The 20,472-nt window shown below is 42.4% G+C and overlaps 1 protein-coding gene across 3 annotated transcripts in view; it reads right to left on the bottom strand.

Moving 5' to 3' along the window:
- MARCH1 (membrane associated ring-CH-type finger 1) overlaps positions 1-20,472 on the bottom strand; it is a 494,748-nt gene that overhangs the window by 29,956 nt on the left and 444,320 nt on the right. For all 3 annotated transcript variants that reach the window (XM_025200549.1, XM_006020828.3, XM_025200550.1), the window contains one exon: positions 16,102-16,181. In XM_025200549.1, the coding sequence (XP_025056334.1) occupies positions 16,102-16,181 (80 nt within the window). The remainder of the gene's footprint in view (positions 1-16,101; positions 16,182-20,472) is intronic.

The following is a 20,472-nucleotide window of genomic DNA, read 5'->3' on the forward strand; positions in this document are numbered from 1 at the left end:
AAGTAACCTCGGTAAAATGCTAGAGAGAATCTGGCCCCAAGTTAAAACGAACAAAGTACAAGAGGTACAGAAAACCTTTCTGGGAAAGTCGTACCATCAGAGTCAGATTGGTGACTTGGGACCAATATATATAAGGTTGTATGCGCTTTCCAGAAAGGAATAAAAGCCATTGACCTGCCTCTTTTCCACTTCCCCATCCCTTTTTTGGGTGGGTGGCTGCTAGCTGAGAACACAAAGACATCTGCAGCAAGCCCTAAGGGTGGGTTGTAGATATAGCATGTATGGGCTGACTGTAAATGGCAAAGGTATGTAGAGATTTTCTCATTTGGTTCTCTGGTACTCAGTGGATGCTTCTACATGAGATGCTACATCGCCATAGTGAATAGCTACATCACCATACCCCATTGCTATGGCACCATAGTGTCACCAGGCATGCTTGTTGCTACTGCACAGTAGCTGCTAAAACTGGCTGTGCAGCATTGCACCTGTACAGTAATGCTGGTTACTGAGCAGTCATTTAGTATTTGCTTAAGCATGTACTAAATGACTGCACAGTAACAACTGTGCAGTCCACTGCACATGTAGATATGTTCAGTAGCCCTAAAATCATTTTTACGTGATAGCTTTTCCATGGCCCATGCCAAATGACTTGGTGATCTCAGTCAGTTCTGAGTAGGCATTTGTCCACAGTAAGAAAAACAATAATCAGAACTAATGGCTTACAAACAGCTTTGGTGACAGTGTCTCCAGAAGGACAGAGGACTGTTCTGCAGAAGGACAGAGGACTTTGCTCTAAGGCTGTGCAATAAAAAGGAGGTTTAATTTTACAGATACTCACAGAAAAGCTAAATGGATATTTAAAATGGATGGCAAGCTGGAAAAAAAAGCCATGTGCATTGCATTGAAACCCCAAATACATCAACCTCAAAACAGAGAAGTAGTAACCACAGCACTTATCCACGCTGTATCAGGCATGTGAAACTTAAAGCAAGCAATTTGAATTTAGAAAAGGAACATTCTGTGACATACGACAGAAGTTGCAGCAGAGCCTAAACAACCCTAAGGAAAAACTCTTGAGCAAAATACACAAAGGTGGCCCCTGAGTTCCCAGAGGGAGCTGTCATGCGGTATACTTTTATCCTGAGGAAAGATAGGAAGGAGAGAGAGGCACCCTTCAGGACAAATGAGCACAAGGTATGAATCACAAGAAGACCCAAAAAAAGTATGCAGTAACTATAACTACTGGCTGCAACACAGCATCCAGGAGGCCTGGTCTATAACCAGCAGAAAGGAAAATTGAAAGACAAACCAAATGCTCTATTGAACAAAGCCAACTACCTTCCCTGTCTTTTCACAGCATGGCCCAGAGTCATGAGAAAATGAGTCTACAATAACGGAAAAGCAGAACAGAGCCTCTCCTCCAGATATAAAACCAGAAATGAAAAAGCAGGTTTTGAAAAAGTGAACAATACATGGAACCGAGAGCTATCTCCCTAGCTGGTTTAATGATCCATTAATGGGACCTATACTAAGCAGTTTTTTTCTGTAAAAGAAAAAAAAAACCCACTCTTGCACATTTCATTAGTTCTTTGTATTCATTGAGGCAACTCCACATTCTGCAAAAAGTACCTATGCATATTCTCACCTGTGCTAGCTCAATCAGGCTGGATAAACTGATCTCAGCCCTTATATGGCTTCCTTTGTACAGACTTTTTTTCTTGAAACTGTACCTTATGCAGAACCAAGACTTTAAAACACTGAATAAATAATTGTTTTGCTAAAACATACACATATTCCCAGTCTAGAACTTTATATAGAAAAGCAACATCATTTTCTTTTTTAATTAAAGCCATTTCCCAAAGGAAAAATACAAGCTTTGTTCATTTTAATTCCAGCTACATACAATTTATTTTACAGACTTTAGCATTTAAACCATTTAGAAAATCGACAACTAAACTGGGTACCCCAGAGTCTTTTTCAACCATTTGCAGAATTGTTTTAAATTATTTTAAAAGGTAAAATATCAACCTACAACCCCACTGGGAGCTTCAAATAAGTGACATCGCCACTGAAAGAAATAAAAGTCTTCTTCAGTGGAAACACTAGCTGAATTATAAATTAAATTGTGCTTTAGACGAACACAAGTCTTGGGCTTAAAATGTGGGTACACAGGGGAAATGAAAGGCTCTGTGATATGCAGGAGGTCACATTAGATGATATAATAACTCCTTCTGGCTCTAAACACAGTGAAATATGGGATAAAAGAGATGCATTCTAGTGGCAGAAAGTGTCCACACCAAATGATTTTAGAAACAATTTTGTGCACCTTCTGTGTACCTTTATATATTTTTAAATTTATTTACTCATGAGAGCAGTTTAGAATGATGCAAAGCATATGGTTTGTCTTAAGCCACAGACTCAAACGTATTTAGCCACCCAACTGCCATTTAAACAGCCAGATAGATGCCTCAGTGCCTTAGAGAAGGAAGTATGCAATGTTTGGCTTAGCAGGGGCTAGAACCAGTACCATATGTATCTGTGTCTAGCCCCTGGCTGCAACTATTAAGCACCCTGTCTACTTCTCTTTGTCATGAGTGCCAGGAAGTTTATTCAATGAAAACTGAATTATGGGGTGTTGAAAATAAAATATATTGCATAATATGAGCTGGAGTAGTGGCAACAGCCTATGTCGCTTCCATTTTAACCCTATGTTTTCAGGTATTTGCAACTGTCTGGAGTTTTCACTTATGAGGCTGACATTTTGCAGGCCTAGTTTCTGCCCAAGGGGGAGACAATATGACATGAAAGCCTAGGTAAAACTTGCTCAGCTACTTTTGAAATGAGTTGAATGGTGTATGTACTAGCTTTATATCAGTAAACTAATCAGATTAAACCAGTGGTACTCAATCTTTCTGCTCTGTGGGCCACAAGGGCAGTGCCTGGTCCCTCCATGGGCTGGATCCAGCCCATGGGCCCAATCCAGTGTGTGGGGTGGATGCAGTGGAGCCTGATCCAAATGTGAGGAGGTGGGCTGGGGAGCAGCTCGGCTTCAATCTGGCCATGTGGAGGGAGGCTGGAGGGCAATCTGGCCAGGGCCGAATTAATGCACAGGCAAACTAAGCTCATGCCTAGGGCCCTGAGCTGTGGAGGGGGACCCCACTCCTTCCCTCTGCGGTGGCAGTACGAATGGCCCCGTGCCCTGCCCTGCCCTTCCCTTCCCTTCATTGGCCTCACCGCCATGGCAGCTGCTTTCTAGCGGTGGCTCCAAGCCCTGCTCCCCATAGGTGGCAGCACTGAGGTGGGGAGGGGGGGGTCTCAAGTGGTCTGGGGCCCACAAGATTGTTTCCCTAGGGCCCACTAAAGGGTTAATCTGGCCCTGAATCTGGCCCCAATCCAGCTGCATATTGGGAAGGGGGCATGGCTCAGCCCCAATCTACCCACCAGGGTCAGGGGGCAGGGAGGAGAGGGGTTGTGGCCTGTCCCCAATCTTGTTGTATGGGTAGGGGGTGTGGCCTGGAATTGATCTGGTAATTTGGCAGTGGAGTAGGGCTGACAGCATTAATTTAAAAAAATGGTATGATGCACATACCTACATTCAAAATTTCAGTCCACGTAGTTACAATCTAGCAGTTATCAGCAACCAAAATCTGGACCTTATAACTGAAAGCACCAATTCACTCTAACTACATGCATCACTACTGGTGCTGTCTATAATTTAGAGATATAGAGTGTGACAAGTTGGTAGTTCTTCCGTTGCATTCAAAGTAACAATTTTCCCCTCATTAGAGAGAACAGCAGTTATCCTAACCAGTCCTTCAGTAATTAGCTTTATGCTTTAGTAGTTAGAAAACAGACTGCTTTAATCATGATGCACTATCCTGCACCAGCACTTGCCTGATTCTTACAATGAACTGCACCATCCCCAAAAGTTGGAAGCTTCACCAGCCTTGCAGAAAGGCACAAGGCCCTGTGGATTTGCACCCTGTCTTGATACACGACATTCTTCCCTGTGTACACAAGTCTTAAAATTGGTTATATTAAGGCTCCAGAGATAGAATTTTAATATAGAATTAAAATAAGTTTAGCTTAAAAAACCCTTACTAATTTATTATAAATTACATTAATTAAAGACTTAACTCTTTCAAAAGGTGCAGCTATAAACTCTACATGTGAACTGGTATTAATAGAATTAAAATAATTGATGTTTTAAAATGAATTTGTACATGTCTGAATTCCTATATGTTAATTCCAATGTGTCAGTCTGAAAAATAATAAATCAAGGTTTGTTAGAGGATATTGGGCTTCAGCATGTTCCTTTTAAGCATTCAGACCCAGATCCTTAAAGTATTGATTTAATTGGGCCAACTTCTGCTTTCATTTACATCTGTGCAATCCATGGGGCATTAATTAACAAAGCCTCTCTGAAGCTTTCAAAAACAGAAGAGAGAGGACAGCAACATGAGGTCCCTTCCAACCCTTTTGAGGTCCTCTCCAGCCATACTTTCCTACAATCCTATGAACAGTTAGTGGCATGAGGTATATAAACCAGTCACATTGCCAACAATGGGGACAGGAAAGAGTTATGGAGAGTTGCGTTCTTGGTGATCACGCTTCAAATGAGACTCAATATAGGTACTTTATGTTGTCATCTTCCTTTAAGTGATAGCTCCTCAGGTTGCCATGGTTTGATAAATTAATTGATTGTCCTTAATGAGTTAGCCAGAAAGAGTGATGATGACAGTGATAATCAACATCTGATAATTCTGGGACACTGTGTTACAATTACACTGAATAAAGTAGAAGGGCCTTGTTACAATGCCAGATAAAGTAGCCAGTGGCATAACAAGCTGGGCAAACTGTGGGAGAGCAAGGCATGGGAAGGAGTCTTCCCATTTCCTGGCGGCTGCTGCAGCGCTGTCCACTCCTGCTCTTGATCTTAAAGCAGCTGTAGCAACGTGGTGTCCTTGCATTGTCTGTTGCTTCCAGAGCAACACTGTGGGGCCTTTCTTGCTGCCCAAGGTGCAGACTCTGTGGGTGTGGAAGGGAATTTTGGTGCCCCTCCTAAGTTGGCACCCAGAGCTGGTCCTCCTCTGGATCACCCCTTGTTACACTACTGAGAGTAGCTTCCTACATTAACTCAGTCCTCCTCTCACTGGTAAATCAACTTCCAGTTGGATCAGGTTGTGTTTGGGTTGTGCTCTAAGGCAGTCATTACAGATGGATGTTTTTGCTCCTTGTGCAACAGTATCCTGAAGGAGAACATACATTACCCACATCTGCGGGTGCTTGTTTAGGGGAGGAGTAACCCAAGCTTTCCATTTAAATATGTCCAATCTATAATGGGAAGGGTCTTAATAGGCAAGCATCATCTACCTCTACAGTGTATGATGTCCCTGGCCTCAGGAGAATTGTCCTGGTACAAGGATATCCCTTACCCAGTTGGATGCCAAACCCTCCACTACTGCTGGAGGCAGCATAGCCAGAACATAGTTGGCATCGCTAGTGAACACTGTACCCAGTCAATTCTTGGCTGTGGTTTTGGACTCTTGTGACTATCCGAAGCCAGTGGAACTTGGAACAGCTTTCTGCCCATGGATAACTGATCAACAGCAAAAAGAGTTAAATTTGCCAATAAATTGTTCTTTCTGGGTAGTTCATCCAGCAGTAAACTGCAGCATGCTGGGTTTCTCTGTCCTTCATTCCATACACTTGTCTTTGGCTTATGCACTCTCTTTCTCTGTCTATTCCAGTTTTCTAACATAAAATGTTCTAAATGACAAATTGGTCTTCCTTTCCCTCTCAACACAGAGTGAATGAAGCCCATTAATTCTGCATACTGAATGTAATCAATTTGTATACCTCTTCCCTGTCATCCCTGCCCTTCCATTATACCAGGCAGGCGGCTGTCTTTATCTGACTTTAGAAAAAAAAAACACATTTGGAAAATGTTGTACCGCACTAGCATAATTTCATAATGGTTTTCATAAGCCTCTCTCTTGATTTCTTGAAACGTGATCAGCATAAAGAAGAGAACCGAAAACGAATTGCACTAGAATATGCTAACTGAACCATTTATTTTGACTACAACACTTGTCCTATTCATTTTCTGTTATAACTTGACAAATAGCATGTTTAACCATATAAAGAGTTATAACTAATTCCCATCTTACTGCACTGTCAGTGCCACTCAAGACTGGCGTTGTATATGAATTAACATACCAAGCTTAGCATTAAAGAAACCAAGGGAAAAATTAACAAAGGAACTTAGGTGTCATGTTGCCCTGTGGAATTCACAGCCTCAAGTTAAGTACTCAGGCTTCTTGGAGAATTAGGTGGCTAATAATGGGTTTATCAAACTGACTACAGGGCATGTAAAATAGTCAGTGGGAAATACTGAGGAAGATCTCAAGGTGCAGACACGAAACCTTGTTGTCTGAGGGTTCAGATGAAGATGATCAAAATGAAGTATCTTCAGTAACTTGTTTCTGTATACAGGGCTGGACCAACTGCAGCTCAGCCCTGCTCTGGCACTGTCTGCAGAATGGGAGCAAGGAAGGGAGTGGAGGGAGTTCGGTCTGGGGTTTTTTAGTTGGTGCTGGACGGTGGAACAGGTGGATTGAAGCTCCCTTAAGGTGGGGACGGAGGGCCTCTAATCCTCCAGCCCACCCTCCAGCGCTGGCTGGGAAACTGCTCTTCCATCTGCGCCTTCAGATCTATACCCTGCCTGATAATTACTCAACTAACTACTTGAGATTTTGTATGAAAAAAGAGGGAAATCCCACTCCTTGTTACTGTCAATAGCCAAGTGGTTAGGGCACAAACCTTTCCAAATCCCCTCTCTACCTTATTTGGACCAAGGTCTTGAATATAGGTCTCTCATACCCCTTACTCTTAGGCTGTTTAGCATTCTGGTGTGAGACTTACACAATCTCTCCTATCTCCTGTGGACAACATTGAATGGTTGAATAGATAAATAAATATTCCTTAAAGCACAGCCTCCCTTTGTCTGAGATTTGCAACTTGTCCAATGCCTGGAACTGTCCCTCCTAGAGTGTGAGAAATACAACTCAAAGTCCCTCAAGCAAAGGAGTGAATTAAATACCAGGCTTCTAATGTCCTGCACAAATGGTCTAATCACTGGGCTATTCCACAAGAGGGCACCGGCAATGACACTGCCTCCTATGTCTCTGCTTTGTTATCTAGTAGATATGCTCTGCGAAGATTCACCTGTGCAGGCTCTACAAGCAAGATGGGCATTTTCCTGCCTAGATTTAGGCACAGATTAGGCACCTGGGAAACTACATTCATGAAAATGTAAGTCCAAAGTAACTCTGGTGTACCTCATTGCCACATTAGACACTTTAACACAAAATATAGATCCCCCAAACCCCTGCTCAGCTGCTGACTAATCTTGGAAGCACCTAAAACCCACAGGTGCCCAAAATACCCTAATCTCAATAGCACTTGTCTAAGCCCTATTGGGATTCACAAATGAGGCTTTCCCTCTATCTCACCGGGGTCTGTTGCTGCTTCAGTAGCTGGATCCCACACAAAATTGCGATGAGTGTCATGACCATCCTGATGCCTGCTTTTGACCTGTAGCACTGGAGCAGACTGTAGATTTATAACATCTCATCCTCAGCTTTTCCTACTCACTTCTTTGGTAGCTCTTGTTAAGAGCTTAACTGTTACATGCTGCAATGCTCAACGCTGCAACAACTATATCCCCTCTGTGGAGCTAGGCTTTAGGGGCTCTAGGTACCTCCAAGCTTAGGTAGAGGCTGAACAGGTTCTGAGGAACTTAGTTTTGGACACTGCAGTAACAGGTACTAGCCCCAATAAATACAGCTGTGATCAGCCCTACGCTGCAGACCACCTTCCTTGTACATGATCCCTGCAAGCTCCAGAAGAGAGAGGAAATATTTAAGGAGCAACAGAAATCTCTCTACAGTTAAGCTTTCCATTTTTAAACCCAAATCTTTACATTCCTTTTTCAGGGTCCAGCTAATGCACTGCTTTTCTGGTCTGCACTGCTTTTCTGGGAAATTTTAAGTGTTTTGGAAAAGAGATTTGCTACATCCTCAATCAGAGCTGTTTAACGTACTTTCAGAAGTCTATAGTTCTGCTATTTTTTAGTTAAGAAAATAATCTGAGGGTTGTCAGGCCAGAGAGAGCGTGCACAAAATGAAGTACATTGCATAAACCTGAGCGCTCAGCTGGGAAGTAGCACCCCCTGCTTCAACCACCACTATTTCTGTATTTTACATGAGCCAGTGTTGCATAAAATGCACAAGTAGTCCTGGAAGTCAAGGCCAGAACAAGCATGACTCATCCTTCCAGCTGAATAGACTAACCACTGAGCTTGAGAGTCATGCTCCCTTTCCGGTGCAATGAATCTGGAATACTTTTCTGCACAATATCACAGCTTCACCAGAGCTGTTAAATGGGAATAGGGTACCTCCCCCTTACCCCCCAGAACAGCCTATAGCCTAGTCTTTACAGACCTCTCCAGAAGTTGAGAGATGTAGATTTGCAGCTCCTTAGGCAGAGGATGCAAACATACCTCCTAGTTTCTGGGTAAAGGCTTTAACTACAATGCTAATAAAGAGGAAGGGGAATGAGCATCATCACTGCCTGTTCTGACCTTGTTGTTAATAATGCAACCTCTGTGTTTCAACTCCAGGGACATGATTCTCATGTTCATTTTAAACCAGTTATGGGGATCTAATACCGTGTATCCCCAGAGAACTCCTTTAGGAGGACATTGGTAAGGGTGCTCTCCAAGCATTTTGCAAATGGCAAGCACTGGAATTTCAGGATGAAATGGGGTTTAGCTTTACCTGGCAAGACTTAGGCACTGCAATGTGGTGTCTCTGTGGATAGTAAGCTAGTGTGTTTGGCAATTAACTAAAAGGCTGGGGGTTTGAGCCCACCCAGAGGTGCTGGCCACAATTCCCAACTGACATACGAAGAAGCTTCTTTACTCAGGGATTGGACTTGAGGTCCCTCTGCTTAATATCATAATTAAATATTTACCTGCTGAGAGAGAATGTCAGAAGTTAAGGCACTCCCCTGGGAGGCGGGAAGTCCTTGCTCCAATGAACATTTATTTATTCTATTCAAAGTGAAATAGTTCCATCCAAAAGAGTGCCCTCACCCCAACCCTGCTTCTAGATTGGTGTGTAGGGCACTCTTATGAGAGATGAAGTACATGGATTCAAATACCCGCCTAGGTGCCTAAATTCCTCTTGCAAAGATGGCTTCAAAGTTTTTTTCTGTTCACTTCAATGGGCTTTATGTAAAGTTCACAGTAAGGATGAATGAAGCGAGAGACCACAAATCAGCAACAAAACCAGTATAGGCAACTGCGTCTTAGCACTCATAATTGGTTCCCAAGAAAAATAAGCATTAAGCAGAATAGCATTAAATGAAACCAAAAGTTTCTGATGAACCAAGATGGCATTGCATGATGCCCATGAGCATTATAACAAAACTTGCTGAGTGCTAAGTGGAATCGAGTATCAATGTTAAACGAGTGTTATAGCGAAATAGCGCTAAGTGAAACAGCGTTAAGCTGGGGTTGTAGTTGTGTTTCAGTAGCATACAGAAATATATTTCTTTTGCAAACTTGATTGCGGTCTGTATGCCAGCAGAAATCTGAAAGCTTCTGGGTGGGCATATGTCAGTTTGTTGAACCCAATCTAGAAATCCAATGCATTCAAAGAAAATAATTGTGTGTACTAAACAGGCAGTTAGCTATTGACAGGATTTCAGAAACACTTCCTCCTAACTTCACTTCCAGTGCTAAAAGAAGAGTCAGACAAATGCTGTGCCTGAAAATCCCTCATAACATATTCAAATAAGTTGTTAAAGGTGCTGTTTACCCAATCTGTGCACACCTTCATACAGAACTTACATTCTGAACATTGGTGACCTTTGGGGACATTGTGGGAACTTCCAGGCACCTGCTTTTTCAACAGTTATGGATTTCACTGAGCAGTGTCTCAGGTTTCATGTCATCTTGAATCAAACTGTTAGACGGGCTAGAAAAAGCAGCTGGGTCCAGTTCTGCTTCAAGATACAGAACATATAAAGAACACTTCCCCTCACTCCTCACCACCCTCAACTGCTCCTATATCTATCTACTTTTCCACCAATAAAAACATTCATATACCTGTTCTCTAAATCCCCAGGTTTACTATGCACATAGTGTCAAGAGCCTAGTGGACAGGAATCAGTTACACTGTGTTGAAGGAAGGGGAAAGTAAGATGTTGTTTTGAAAGGCCCATTCCAAAATACTAAGGCTGGTGCTGCTTTTGAAAAAAGAATAGTAATCTTAGAGGCTAGGAATTAACAATGCCCTCAGCTCAGCTGCCCACTGTGCCACAAGTACTCCATTTCCTGCCGAGCCATTTCATAAAACAATACCTAGTTTTCCTAAAGAACTTATCATCAGTACATCTCAAAGCATTTTGCAAAGGAAGTCAGCACAGGGCAAAGGAGACAATGAGCAGCAGAATCAAGAATAGTGTCCAGATCTTCAGTCGCAGTACAGTGCACTGTTCTCTAGACCACACACAGGACCTTCTATGTCATCCCACACATACATCTGAGAGCATTCATAGACTTCCACATATCCTGGCTCCAACACCGACTAAGATGCAGAATGAGCAAACCCTGCAGTCTGTGCTCCTCCTTGCCAAGATCTGTCCATCCAAGCTGATTTGCAGTTCACAGTTACAACAGGAGGTAGCATGTAGATTGGTTCCTCTTCTATCCCACCTCACCTCATCCTTTAGGGAAAAGTTATTTTCTCTCCCAACTTATCAGATCAGTGAAAGGAGACCATCATGTACGAGGGTCTCCTAATGCAGGGCTGTCTAATTTCAGAGTGGCTGGGGGCCACATGCTACGGAGCTCACGGGCCCCGGGTCACACACTGCACGGGCTGCATGTTACAAGGGCAGCACGGGCTCCCTGCCCCCTACACCACCACATGAGATCCCCTGTTGCTACCACCACGTTTGTGATCACCCCAGCATTTCTGTCACGTGTGCCCTCCCCACCCAACCCCCTTCCAACCAATACATGGGCAAGCCCCTTCCTCTCCACCCACCACTGCTGTGTGAGCCTGACTTGCCACTACTGTGCAGGCAATCCTCCCCCATCACTGCCACATCAGCACCCTCCTTCCTCTGCCTTTCCTCCCTGCTGTGCGAGCCCACCTGCTGACATCACTATGCGGGCAGTTACCCCCTCTGCTGCTGCAATGCAGGCAGTATGAGCACCCTCCGCTGGTGCTGCTGCACAGGCAGCAAGCTCACCAGGCCTTCCCATCATGCTCTTCTCTTCCAGGGACCACTGCCACAGCCAGAGCAATGGGAGCAACAGAGGCCAGACAGAAGTCTGGGGCCATACTTTAATCCCTTGCAGGCTGGATGCAGTACAAGGACCACTAGCTAGACAGCCCTACACTAATGAAATACCTCAAGTAACTTGCGTGTTCTTACCATAAGCACGTACCAAGCTTCTTAATGGGGCATATGTATATCATAGGCTTATGGTGAAAATCATTAAAATATATAAAATATTACTATATTATTAGTACTATTTTGTAGCATTCTGTTGGTCCTGAAATACTCAACTCGGATGTATGTGTGGAAGGTGTTGTACAGCATGACCTGCTGGAGAGAATACGTTTGTACTACCTGGGTACAAACCCAGAAACTGAGCATATCAGAAACTGATATTTTGTTCCAATATTTTTCCAGTCTTTTCCACCCAACATGTTGACTCTACAGAAAGAAGCCACACGTCATCTGTCAATGAATGTGCAAACATAGTTTGAACCAAAAAAACTGGTAAGACTCTTTTAGTTGAATTGGGATAATCAGACCCAGTAAATAATATAAGATAATAAGGAAGATAATAAATCTCTTCCTTTTTGTTTAGCTGCCCTCAAATTTAACAAGTAGGGTAACTTACAAGCCATGAAAAATTAGCATGCTTTGGAATTTGGAGCACCCTTCCTAGATGCATAATCTTCCTGAGGTGATATATTTAGGAATGACAGCAAGAAATACAGCATTATGCCTGTGAGTGAGCAAAGGGTGGATTTATGGCTCTGTTAACATGGCAGCATTTAAAGAAAGCAGGCCAGATTCTTCGCTGAAAATCTCTGTGCAGCTGAGCAGATCTTGGGTCTAAGGGATGATTTAAGCTATGCTGACTGAATCAGTTGCACAGGACTGCAGAGTGTAGGAAGTGATACTCTGCCTCACCCCTTCCCCATTTCTTCCAGTTCTCAGGCCAAAGTTAGCCTGAGAGAGTCAAGGTAGTAAAGGAAGCCCTACCCATCTTCAAGTCAAGTCAGTCCCAAGGCTGCTGCAGCCACTGGGGCACCTTGGATGGTGTAATAACCTTCCCAGTTTAGTTGAGCTGCTTTGTATCATTGGTGATGCTTCAGGCAGAGCGACCTGATGGTGCTCATCTCCTCTCCAGGTATGGATGGTCGTTGGCTCACAATGCGTTCATCCGCCCTTTGACAGGTCTTGTTTTCAGTCCTGTTGGGTGTCCACATAGCCTCCTCACCCAGGCTAGCCCAGGTGGGGGCACCAGTTTAGTCACCAACAACTCAACCATAGAGCAGGCTGTACTGGTTTACCTGGTACCAGATAGCAGACCAAGAGAGGCTGGCCTGACAAGCACCTACCCACCTTACTCAGCTAATATTAGCACAGCTGCAATACTGTGAAAGTAAATTCAGTGAAAACAGACAGAGTCTGATAGAGAAAACTTGTCACTCCCTCATCAGGGTGCTAAATCCTCTACATCCCCACACATTCTAGATTAGTGATTCTCCATCAGGGTGCTGGGGGCTCCCGGGGTACTGCCAGATGCTTTGTAGGGTACCGCAAGCTGTGAGGTGTACAGAGATAAGCAGGTAAGCTAAGTAGATAAATGCTGGCTCAGGCTTGTCCTTGCCTGAATGACCTCTCGCCCTCACTGCCAACCCCTCTGCAGGGGGGTAAGCAGAGTAATATGTGAATTTGTTTTTGAAATTGAGTGCCATTCAATTCACAAATATTATGGAGGGGTGCCTCAAGTCTAGCGAGGGGTGCCTTGAGTCCCACAAAGTTGAAAACTACTGTTCTATATGTTGATTTCAGTCTAAGAAGAACAACGGAAACATCCCTAAGTTGTTTGGTACTTGAAAATATAGTTTCAGATAAGTGGTCAGGCAGCTCTCATAGCTAATCTACAGGAGAAAGTTGCAAGGGTTAACTTTCAGCTGAACTAGTGCAAGCCCCATATGAACATAACTAGAAGTACTTCTGAAACTGAAATAAGTAAGTGGAAATGACTGAACTTCCTAGCCAGATATTTCTACAGGATTTAGCACAATGCCATAATACATGTTGAGATCTCTTAAAGTGATTATTATTGTTTTGAATTTCAATAGCACCTACGGGCCAAAACCATGAATTAAGACCATACTCTGCTAGGCCTAGTACAAACAAAGAATAAAAATGCAGTCCTGCCCTGAGGAGCTCACCATGTCAACATAATAAAGAGAAAACTGGTGACTGCAAAAAAAATCAATAATGGAACAGGGCTCTATGTTGTGGCCTGACCAACCCAGTATACAGCACTTGATCTGCTAGTAGTACTTGATCTGCTCATACTTTCTGCTATGATAGAGGACACTGTCTATTACAGCCTGATGATTGTCTTAATCAGAATATTTACAGTTTACTGGAAGGTCAAAATACACTGGATTACACCATACGGTTTCACAGCACACACATTTCCTCATTCTGGTTCTGTTTAGGCCTTCATGCCAATTTTTTTCCCAGCAAAGCAGAGAAAGAAGCTTTCAGCTACTGTACTAAGATGTTATGACTGAATTTCATTAACACTAAGCTCCCTGGCAGTGCAAAAGGGTTGCAGCATAAAGGCGAATCAAGACCAACATGGTTTTTAAAAGAAATATTCATTTCAATGCCTGATTTAGCTTTTGAACCTCCAGACAGCTACATTTTCAAGAAACTGGTGACTTGACATATTCAAGTTCACCTCAGTTTTCTACCTCAAATTCCTTTACTGGTTCAGAAGCTGCACATTGCCCTTCCTCATAGCAGAATCCTAAGTGTGTCAGCCTTCAAATCCGCTGACATGTCACATACTGGGTTTAATGCCGTGACGTTAGTTGGAAATCCTTTCCTTTGATAATTCCCTCAGGGCCACTTCTCTGCTTAACTGAATTAGGGAAACTTGTTGATGTTACTTTATCCTACGCTAATTCTTTTTAATATTTTAATCCTTCAAATATTTAATTTATTATTTGATGTATTTACGAGGCATCCATAACATTGAATTGTGTCAGAATGACAGTGTGGGGCACCAAAGATCTTTCTTCATGCATATAATACAGCACAGCAGCAGCAATATGAACTGTTGCACACTGTAAGGCCATATCCTCAATCCTGACCTAGAACATAATTCTGTCTTTGTGCTGATACAATCTTTAATATACTGGTAATTACTGTGACTACCCATCAGATTGCAATATTAATGTCTACTCTAGTAGGCCACAGATTCACTCTATGGAGGTCAATGAACAGAGATATATTTCAGTCTCTACTGACCAAGACTGGATTTGAACTAGTCACCTAAGAAAAAACAGCTCCATATCTCATTAGCATGGACTTGTGTGTCCTCTGCTTTTCCTCTCTGTTGCTAATCAGAAATTCAAAATACAGCAGCGTTCTGCTAGAGTGCGCAGTGTCTCAGACTTTATAGACAAGCCACTATTCCTAGGAGAGAAAATACCCACATATTTCAGTTCAGCTACTTTTGTTTTTAAGGTGCCATATCTTTAGAAATCTCTTTGTCAAGCATGTGTGTTATGTATCATAGCCCCTAGAAGTTAATTACTAAGAAATAGGTACACAAGAGATGCCAGTGATAGCAAGGATCAGGTGAAAGGCACATCTATAATTCATAGCAATAAGAAATTCCTTTTGGTAATGTTCAATCTCTCTTATTAGAGACTAACCTGCACGATTCTACATCATCAGACCAGTCATCACATGAAACAGGAGGTTTCTGAACAGCATCAGTCATACTGGGCCCTGGCACAACAGGTACTTCATTATCTGGAACTCCCAGAGCATGATTGCCAGAGCCTCCCTCTGTAAAGCCTTCCTTGAGATCTTTGTTTGGTCTAAGATAAGATGAAGTCTGCAGATCTCTGTGGTAGCTTTTCCCTTTGTTTTTTCCATATTTTCTTGAGGAACTCCTTGCCTCCTGAGAGGACACTGAAGACTGCAAAAAGCAAGATTCTTTACACCTTGACACCTTTCTTCTCCGGTGATTTAAAGTCCGGTTATCAGAATCAGACACCTCTTGTTTCTTTTTCCCCGTTGTCCCATGAGTGACAAGTTCAATGGCTTTACTGTTTGGGGACCCATCCTGGTTACTGCATGATCTACTGCTCCTTCTCTCTCTCCGGGGCATTTTGACCTTCTCTCTGGATCTCCTTCTAGCCTGTGCCCACTGACTATCATCTGAAGATGATGAATCAGATGTCTCCTTGTGAAGTGCATTCCACCTGGAGTTTGCAACCTCACTGTGTAATTTGCAGTCTTTGCCCTTTCCTTGCTTTTCTGCATGCTCACCAGTGTCACCAGTCTCTTTTCTCCGCCTAAACCTTCGTTTCACTTGTTTCTTACCAGACTCCCTACTAGAAGGGGTCAGCACCATGACAGAGGCTGCATGTTCAAACTTATCTTCTGATGCATCATGCAAGGTGGCAGATCTGGACAAAAGCAGTAGGCACAGAAGAGGGTGGAAAATGGTAAAGAGAAAGAGAGAAAGCAAAAAAAGAAATGAGACATGAAAATGGAAACATGGATTTTGATTTAAAAGAAAAATAAGACTATAAAAGGAAAAACAACAAAAACAATATGACATCAAAAGAAAATCAAGACTGTGTAATGCATGAATTATGTTAGGCAGAAGCAAAAGCTACAGATTATTAGATAAAGACAATGAACAGTGAATGACCAGCAGATCAGAAAGATTTGTTCAGCACTTACCGACAGATGTCCTGTGTGGAAGGACAGACAGACAGCCGTGACTGGCTCCTGGGAGCTGTTCCTGTTGTGGGACTGCTTGCCTGTTGAAAGAAGTTAGATAATTTGGAATCTTTGTCCATGAAATACATCGCAGATATTTTATTGTTTTGCCACATGATTATAAAGTTGAAGCAATGGTTGCTGCTGGTCATGTTGCCCTTATGCACATATGCAAGTTTAAAAAAATACAGGAAGCCTGAACAAAAGCAAAACCTATTTGAGGAACTAAATGAGAGCAAAGGGTTTCAGCTTTCATTCACTAACGCATATCTTTTCTGTTTGAGGAAGAGTCTTTCAGTGGTTAAGATTTCATTTTGGTTATGATCTACTGTAAGTATTTGCTGGGAAGGCATATGATGTTGACTTCTATTTCAAGCAGAAAAACAAGTATGATGATCCTTGTCAAAATTAAGTGAAACATTTACATTATGCTGAGTGATGCTGGGCACAGAGGTTCAGCTAGTAAATCTGTGAAGAGTAGAGTGGCAGAACATCAGGAATATTAAAGCTTTTAAAAAAAGATTTCCAAGGCAATCAGAGCATCTGCAGGAGTTAAATGAATGTTAAATCAATGAACCTCAGAAGGTCCAAAGTGCAGGCTGTAATTCTACAGAACCTACTGCATTCACAAAGTGAGAGAGAGAGAGAGACGTTAGATGCATTTAGTGTCTTCAATTTCCCTCATAAGGTTGTCACTGCAATTTGCAAACTATATTGCTGAGTGCATCCAGTGAGAAACACTTTTTGATGGTGTTGATAAGAAACTATTTCAGTCGCCCTGCTAATTTATTGGCAAGCTAGCTGTAGAAGATCCAGATTTAGGCCCCAAGCATTCTGGTTTGCCAGAAGCCTGACAGAGGATTGCTTGGGGGCTATAACAGGAATCATAAAGACCTTTTTGTGGGGTCTAGCCCTCCCCCTCGATGATAAACGGTGCTATGGTTTGGTATGTAGTCCTGTAATGAGGTAGTGAGCACTATCCATTCAGTGGGAGACAAAACAGTGTGAACTTTAAGCACTGGGGGAAAAATATGTTCAAGGCAAACAAAGTGCATACAGAAGAATAAACATTAAATAAGAATTGTGGATCAGATCCCATATCTTTGCACCAAGTTACAGGGCTGGAAACAAACAAACAAACAAACAAACAAAATTATTGTACAAATCATTCAATCAAAACAACTCCTGGCTTACTTTGTACAGGTCAGGAAATGCCCGTTTTTATTTCAATCAGGTGTCAATTTTGTACTTATGAAAAAGCAAAAAAATTTAGTGCAAACTAACAGTTTTAGACAAGTATACTGAGAGTTTCCTGACTCATAAATCAGAAACATCATCAGGGCCCCTTAAAATTCATTAGGCAAAAGTCCACTATTGGTTGGCCAAAGTGCAGCTTGCAACTGACTCTGAATTACCAAGCTAAAGTGAAGGAGCAATTGTTAGCCCTGTGACCATGTAAGTGCTCATTATAGGAAAAGATAGATATCTGTACACCTCTAGGCAAGGGACATACATTACACATAAAACATATAAGGGAGCGGAAACTGGTTCAAATCTGTAACACAACAGAACTAGGGACAGAAGTTACATATAAACTGATTTAAGTGATCAGAAACTGGTTTAAACCTGTAACAGACTAGAAGATCAGTGCACTTAAACCAGTTTCAAAATGGCCAAAACTGGTTTAAGAAAAAGCTGGCTGAATATAGTATCAGACTTAACTGATTTGGGTCAAACTGCTTTATGAAACTTCTGTTCCAGACCACTTCCTGCTTCAAGTTAAATCAAAGTTCCCCACCATCCCAGGATGCTTTGCAGCCCTGAGCTGGGCTAGGCTGTCTGCTCCAGAGATCAGGGTTGACCCCACCTCTCCACTCCCTAGCCAGAGCAGTGAGGGCAGGCTGACAAGGGGGTGGGGGTGGGAAAACCAGCAGGGGACCACAGCTGGGTCTGCTGGGGGAGAGTGGGACAGCCCCTGCCAGACTTTTCCCTGCTGGAGCAGTGGGAGAAGGAATGGGGGAGTGGGCTGGCAGGCTCAGGGGAAGGGAGGGGGGTTTAGATCCCCTCTCCCCCTCAACAACCCCTGGCAGGCTATTCCCCGCTTGCGGCTGGAGCAGAGGGGCAGGGGTGTGGGATGGTACATTGGGGGGACCTCAGTACCGCAGGATGCTTTTCACCTCCCCTATAACTTCCCCTTGCAGAGAGGGCAGGATAACCTTGGCCTATGCTGTCTGCTCCAGCCAAGCAGGGAGGCATGCTCTAGTGCCCCCCTGGCTTCTAGTCTGGGCTGCTGCAGGCATGTGGCTGCATTTCCAGAATCAAAAGTGAATGTCTGTTTATCAGTTCAGGCTATGCAGCTACTAACCTGAAAGACTGAATTGATTCAGCCTTGGGCTTTTTAACTGTTTGTACATAGCCCTAGAAGGCAATTCTTTTTCTACAATGGGGCACTTTTGTCTTCAGAACAAGTAACAGAATTGTACCTATACTGTGACTGGGTCTTCTTTTGAACAGGGACCACCAACCATGATACATGAGACTGGGAACCAAGAAATGTAACTGCTTCCCTGGAATGGATTCTTGCCTTGTAATTTTACTAGCAATTCCAATCATGACAAATAAAATGTTTTATGAATGAAAAAGTCCAATTGATAAGGGTTTGTATGGACTCAGCCTTTATTTTCCAGGTGTTTTTCAAAGGCTGAGTTCCTTCTGCCTGTTGCAAAAATGAGATGCAATGTGTCATCAGGCAGAGGAAGTACACTAAAGTGTTTGCAACTGAATGTAAAAAAAATACGTATCAATGGGAAAACATTTTATGTTACTTATCTTTTTTCCTACATCAATGAACACTTTGATTAAGCAGTTTTTAAGGAGAAAATAAAATATCAATAAAGTCTGGGGAAAGATATGTTAGAAACAGCTGGTGGGCATATTCTCAGGGTTGTATTGTTTCTCCTCAACATCTGTGATCAGTCTCAAATAATAACTTTTGTCTTGTACAGATTGCATGAGTACTTATTACACTGCTGTCAATATTAAGGGAAAATGCAGAAGCCAGTGCCTGATTGAAGTTGTTGGACTGTGCAGTACCAGATGCTCAGGGGCAAAAGGAACATCCATTCAGGCCACAGAGCAGCTCAGGAACTGTTACCTGGAGATCACTCTAGACCATGCTAAAGCAGGCAGCATAAGTCCTTGGGCAGTCACCCTGCAGGGAGGAGAAAAAAAAAGCCTCACATAGAAGTGGATCTTCTATGCTTCAGAAAATGGGGCCTGCTCATAAATTGTTCCTAATGTGTTAAACACTGGATTCTTACCTGGATCCAAAATTCAAACTGTATTCAATACCCCCACTGCAACTGAATGGCATTAGTTCTTGCAGCACCATAGGGTCTAGACTTGATCTTAGAAGTGCATGGAATGAGAACAAGTCTGAATGTACAATAAATAATTGTTGCTAAAGCCACAAGAGAAAATTCTTGTCATTAATAAACTGTTAAATTTCTTCATAACATTTTCTGCAGCTTTTTCTTTAAAAAGAAAGATTTTGCAACTGATTTTTTGGGGGATAGGTCTTCACTGGAGATGGATTATCTGTATAATTTATGGACAATTCTTATATTTGCTTTTTCCAGCTGCATGAAGGCCAGTATCTGTTTAGCTGTAAAGAGCTGTGACCTGTGGGAAGACAGCGTAAATAAGACTACTAGATTTAGCACACAGCATCACACCACTGATCTGCTAATCCAACACCCTAATATATTCATGACTAAATTTAGAGTGCAAGACACCCTGGTGCAGAGGATTTAAGTGGGACTTAAAAAGATGCATAGGCTTTGTGTTGTTGCTCTACCCAGGAAGACTGACTCACAGTGAATTTAATACTCTTCATCAGTAGTTCATAGATAGATTGAATTATATTGCTTTGTCAATTTTAACTACAAATTTGCGCTTTTTCCTTTTTCTTTTTTTGGAAAACAAATTTCAACTTGTGGATCACTCATAAACTGTTCTTTGCAACAAATTCTTCAAGATTTGCTGTTTAAGTTGTATGACCTACTGCCTGCAACATGTATGAATGTTTTTTGTCAGTGATTGACTTAACCACTACAGATATATTCTGCTTTTGTTCAATATAGACTTCATTTAAACATAAAGCAAAGTGTACTTTTTGTTCCAGTGAATTTCAGCTGCAAGTCACTGTTGGTAAAACAGTAAATAGAAATTGGTGGAAACATATTTGTAGCCACAATCTATTTAAAAATGAACAAAATGTTTTTCAAGAATGGTCTTTATCCTGGATGAGTATGAATTATATTAAGAATTGCT

This window comes from Alligator sinensis, unplaced genomic scaffold (genome assembly GCF_000455745.1).
Source record: "Alligator sinensis unplaced genomic scaffold, ASM45574v1 scaffold49_1, whole genome shotgun sequence".
Lineage (NCBI taxonomy): Eukaryota > Metazoa > Chordata > Crocodylia > Alligatoridae > Alligator > Alligator sinensis.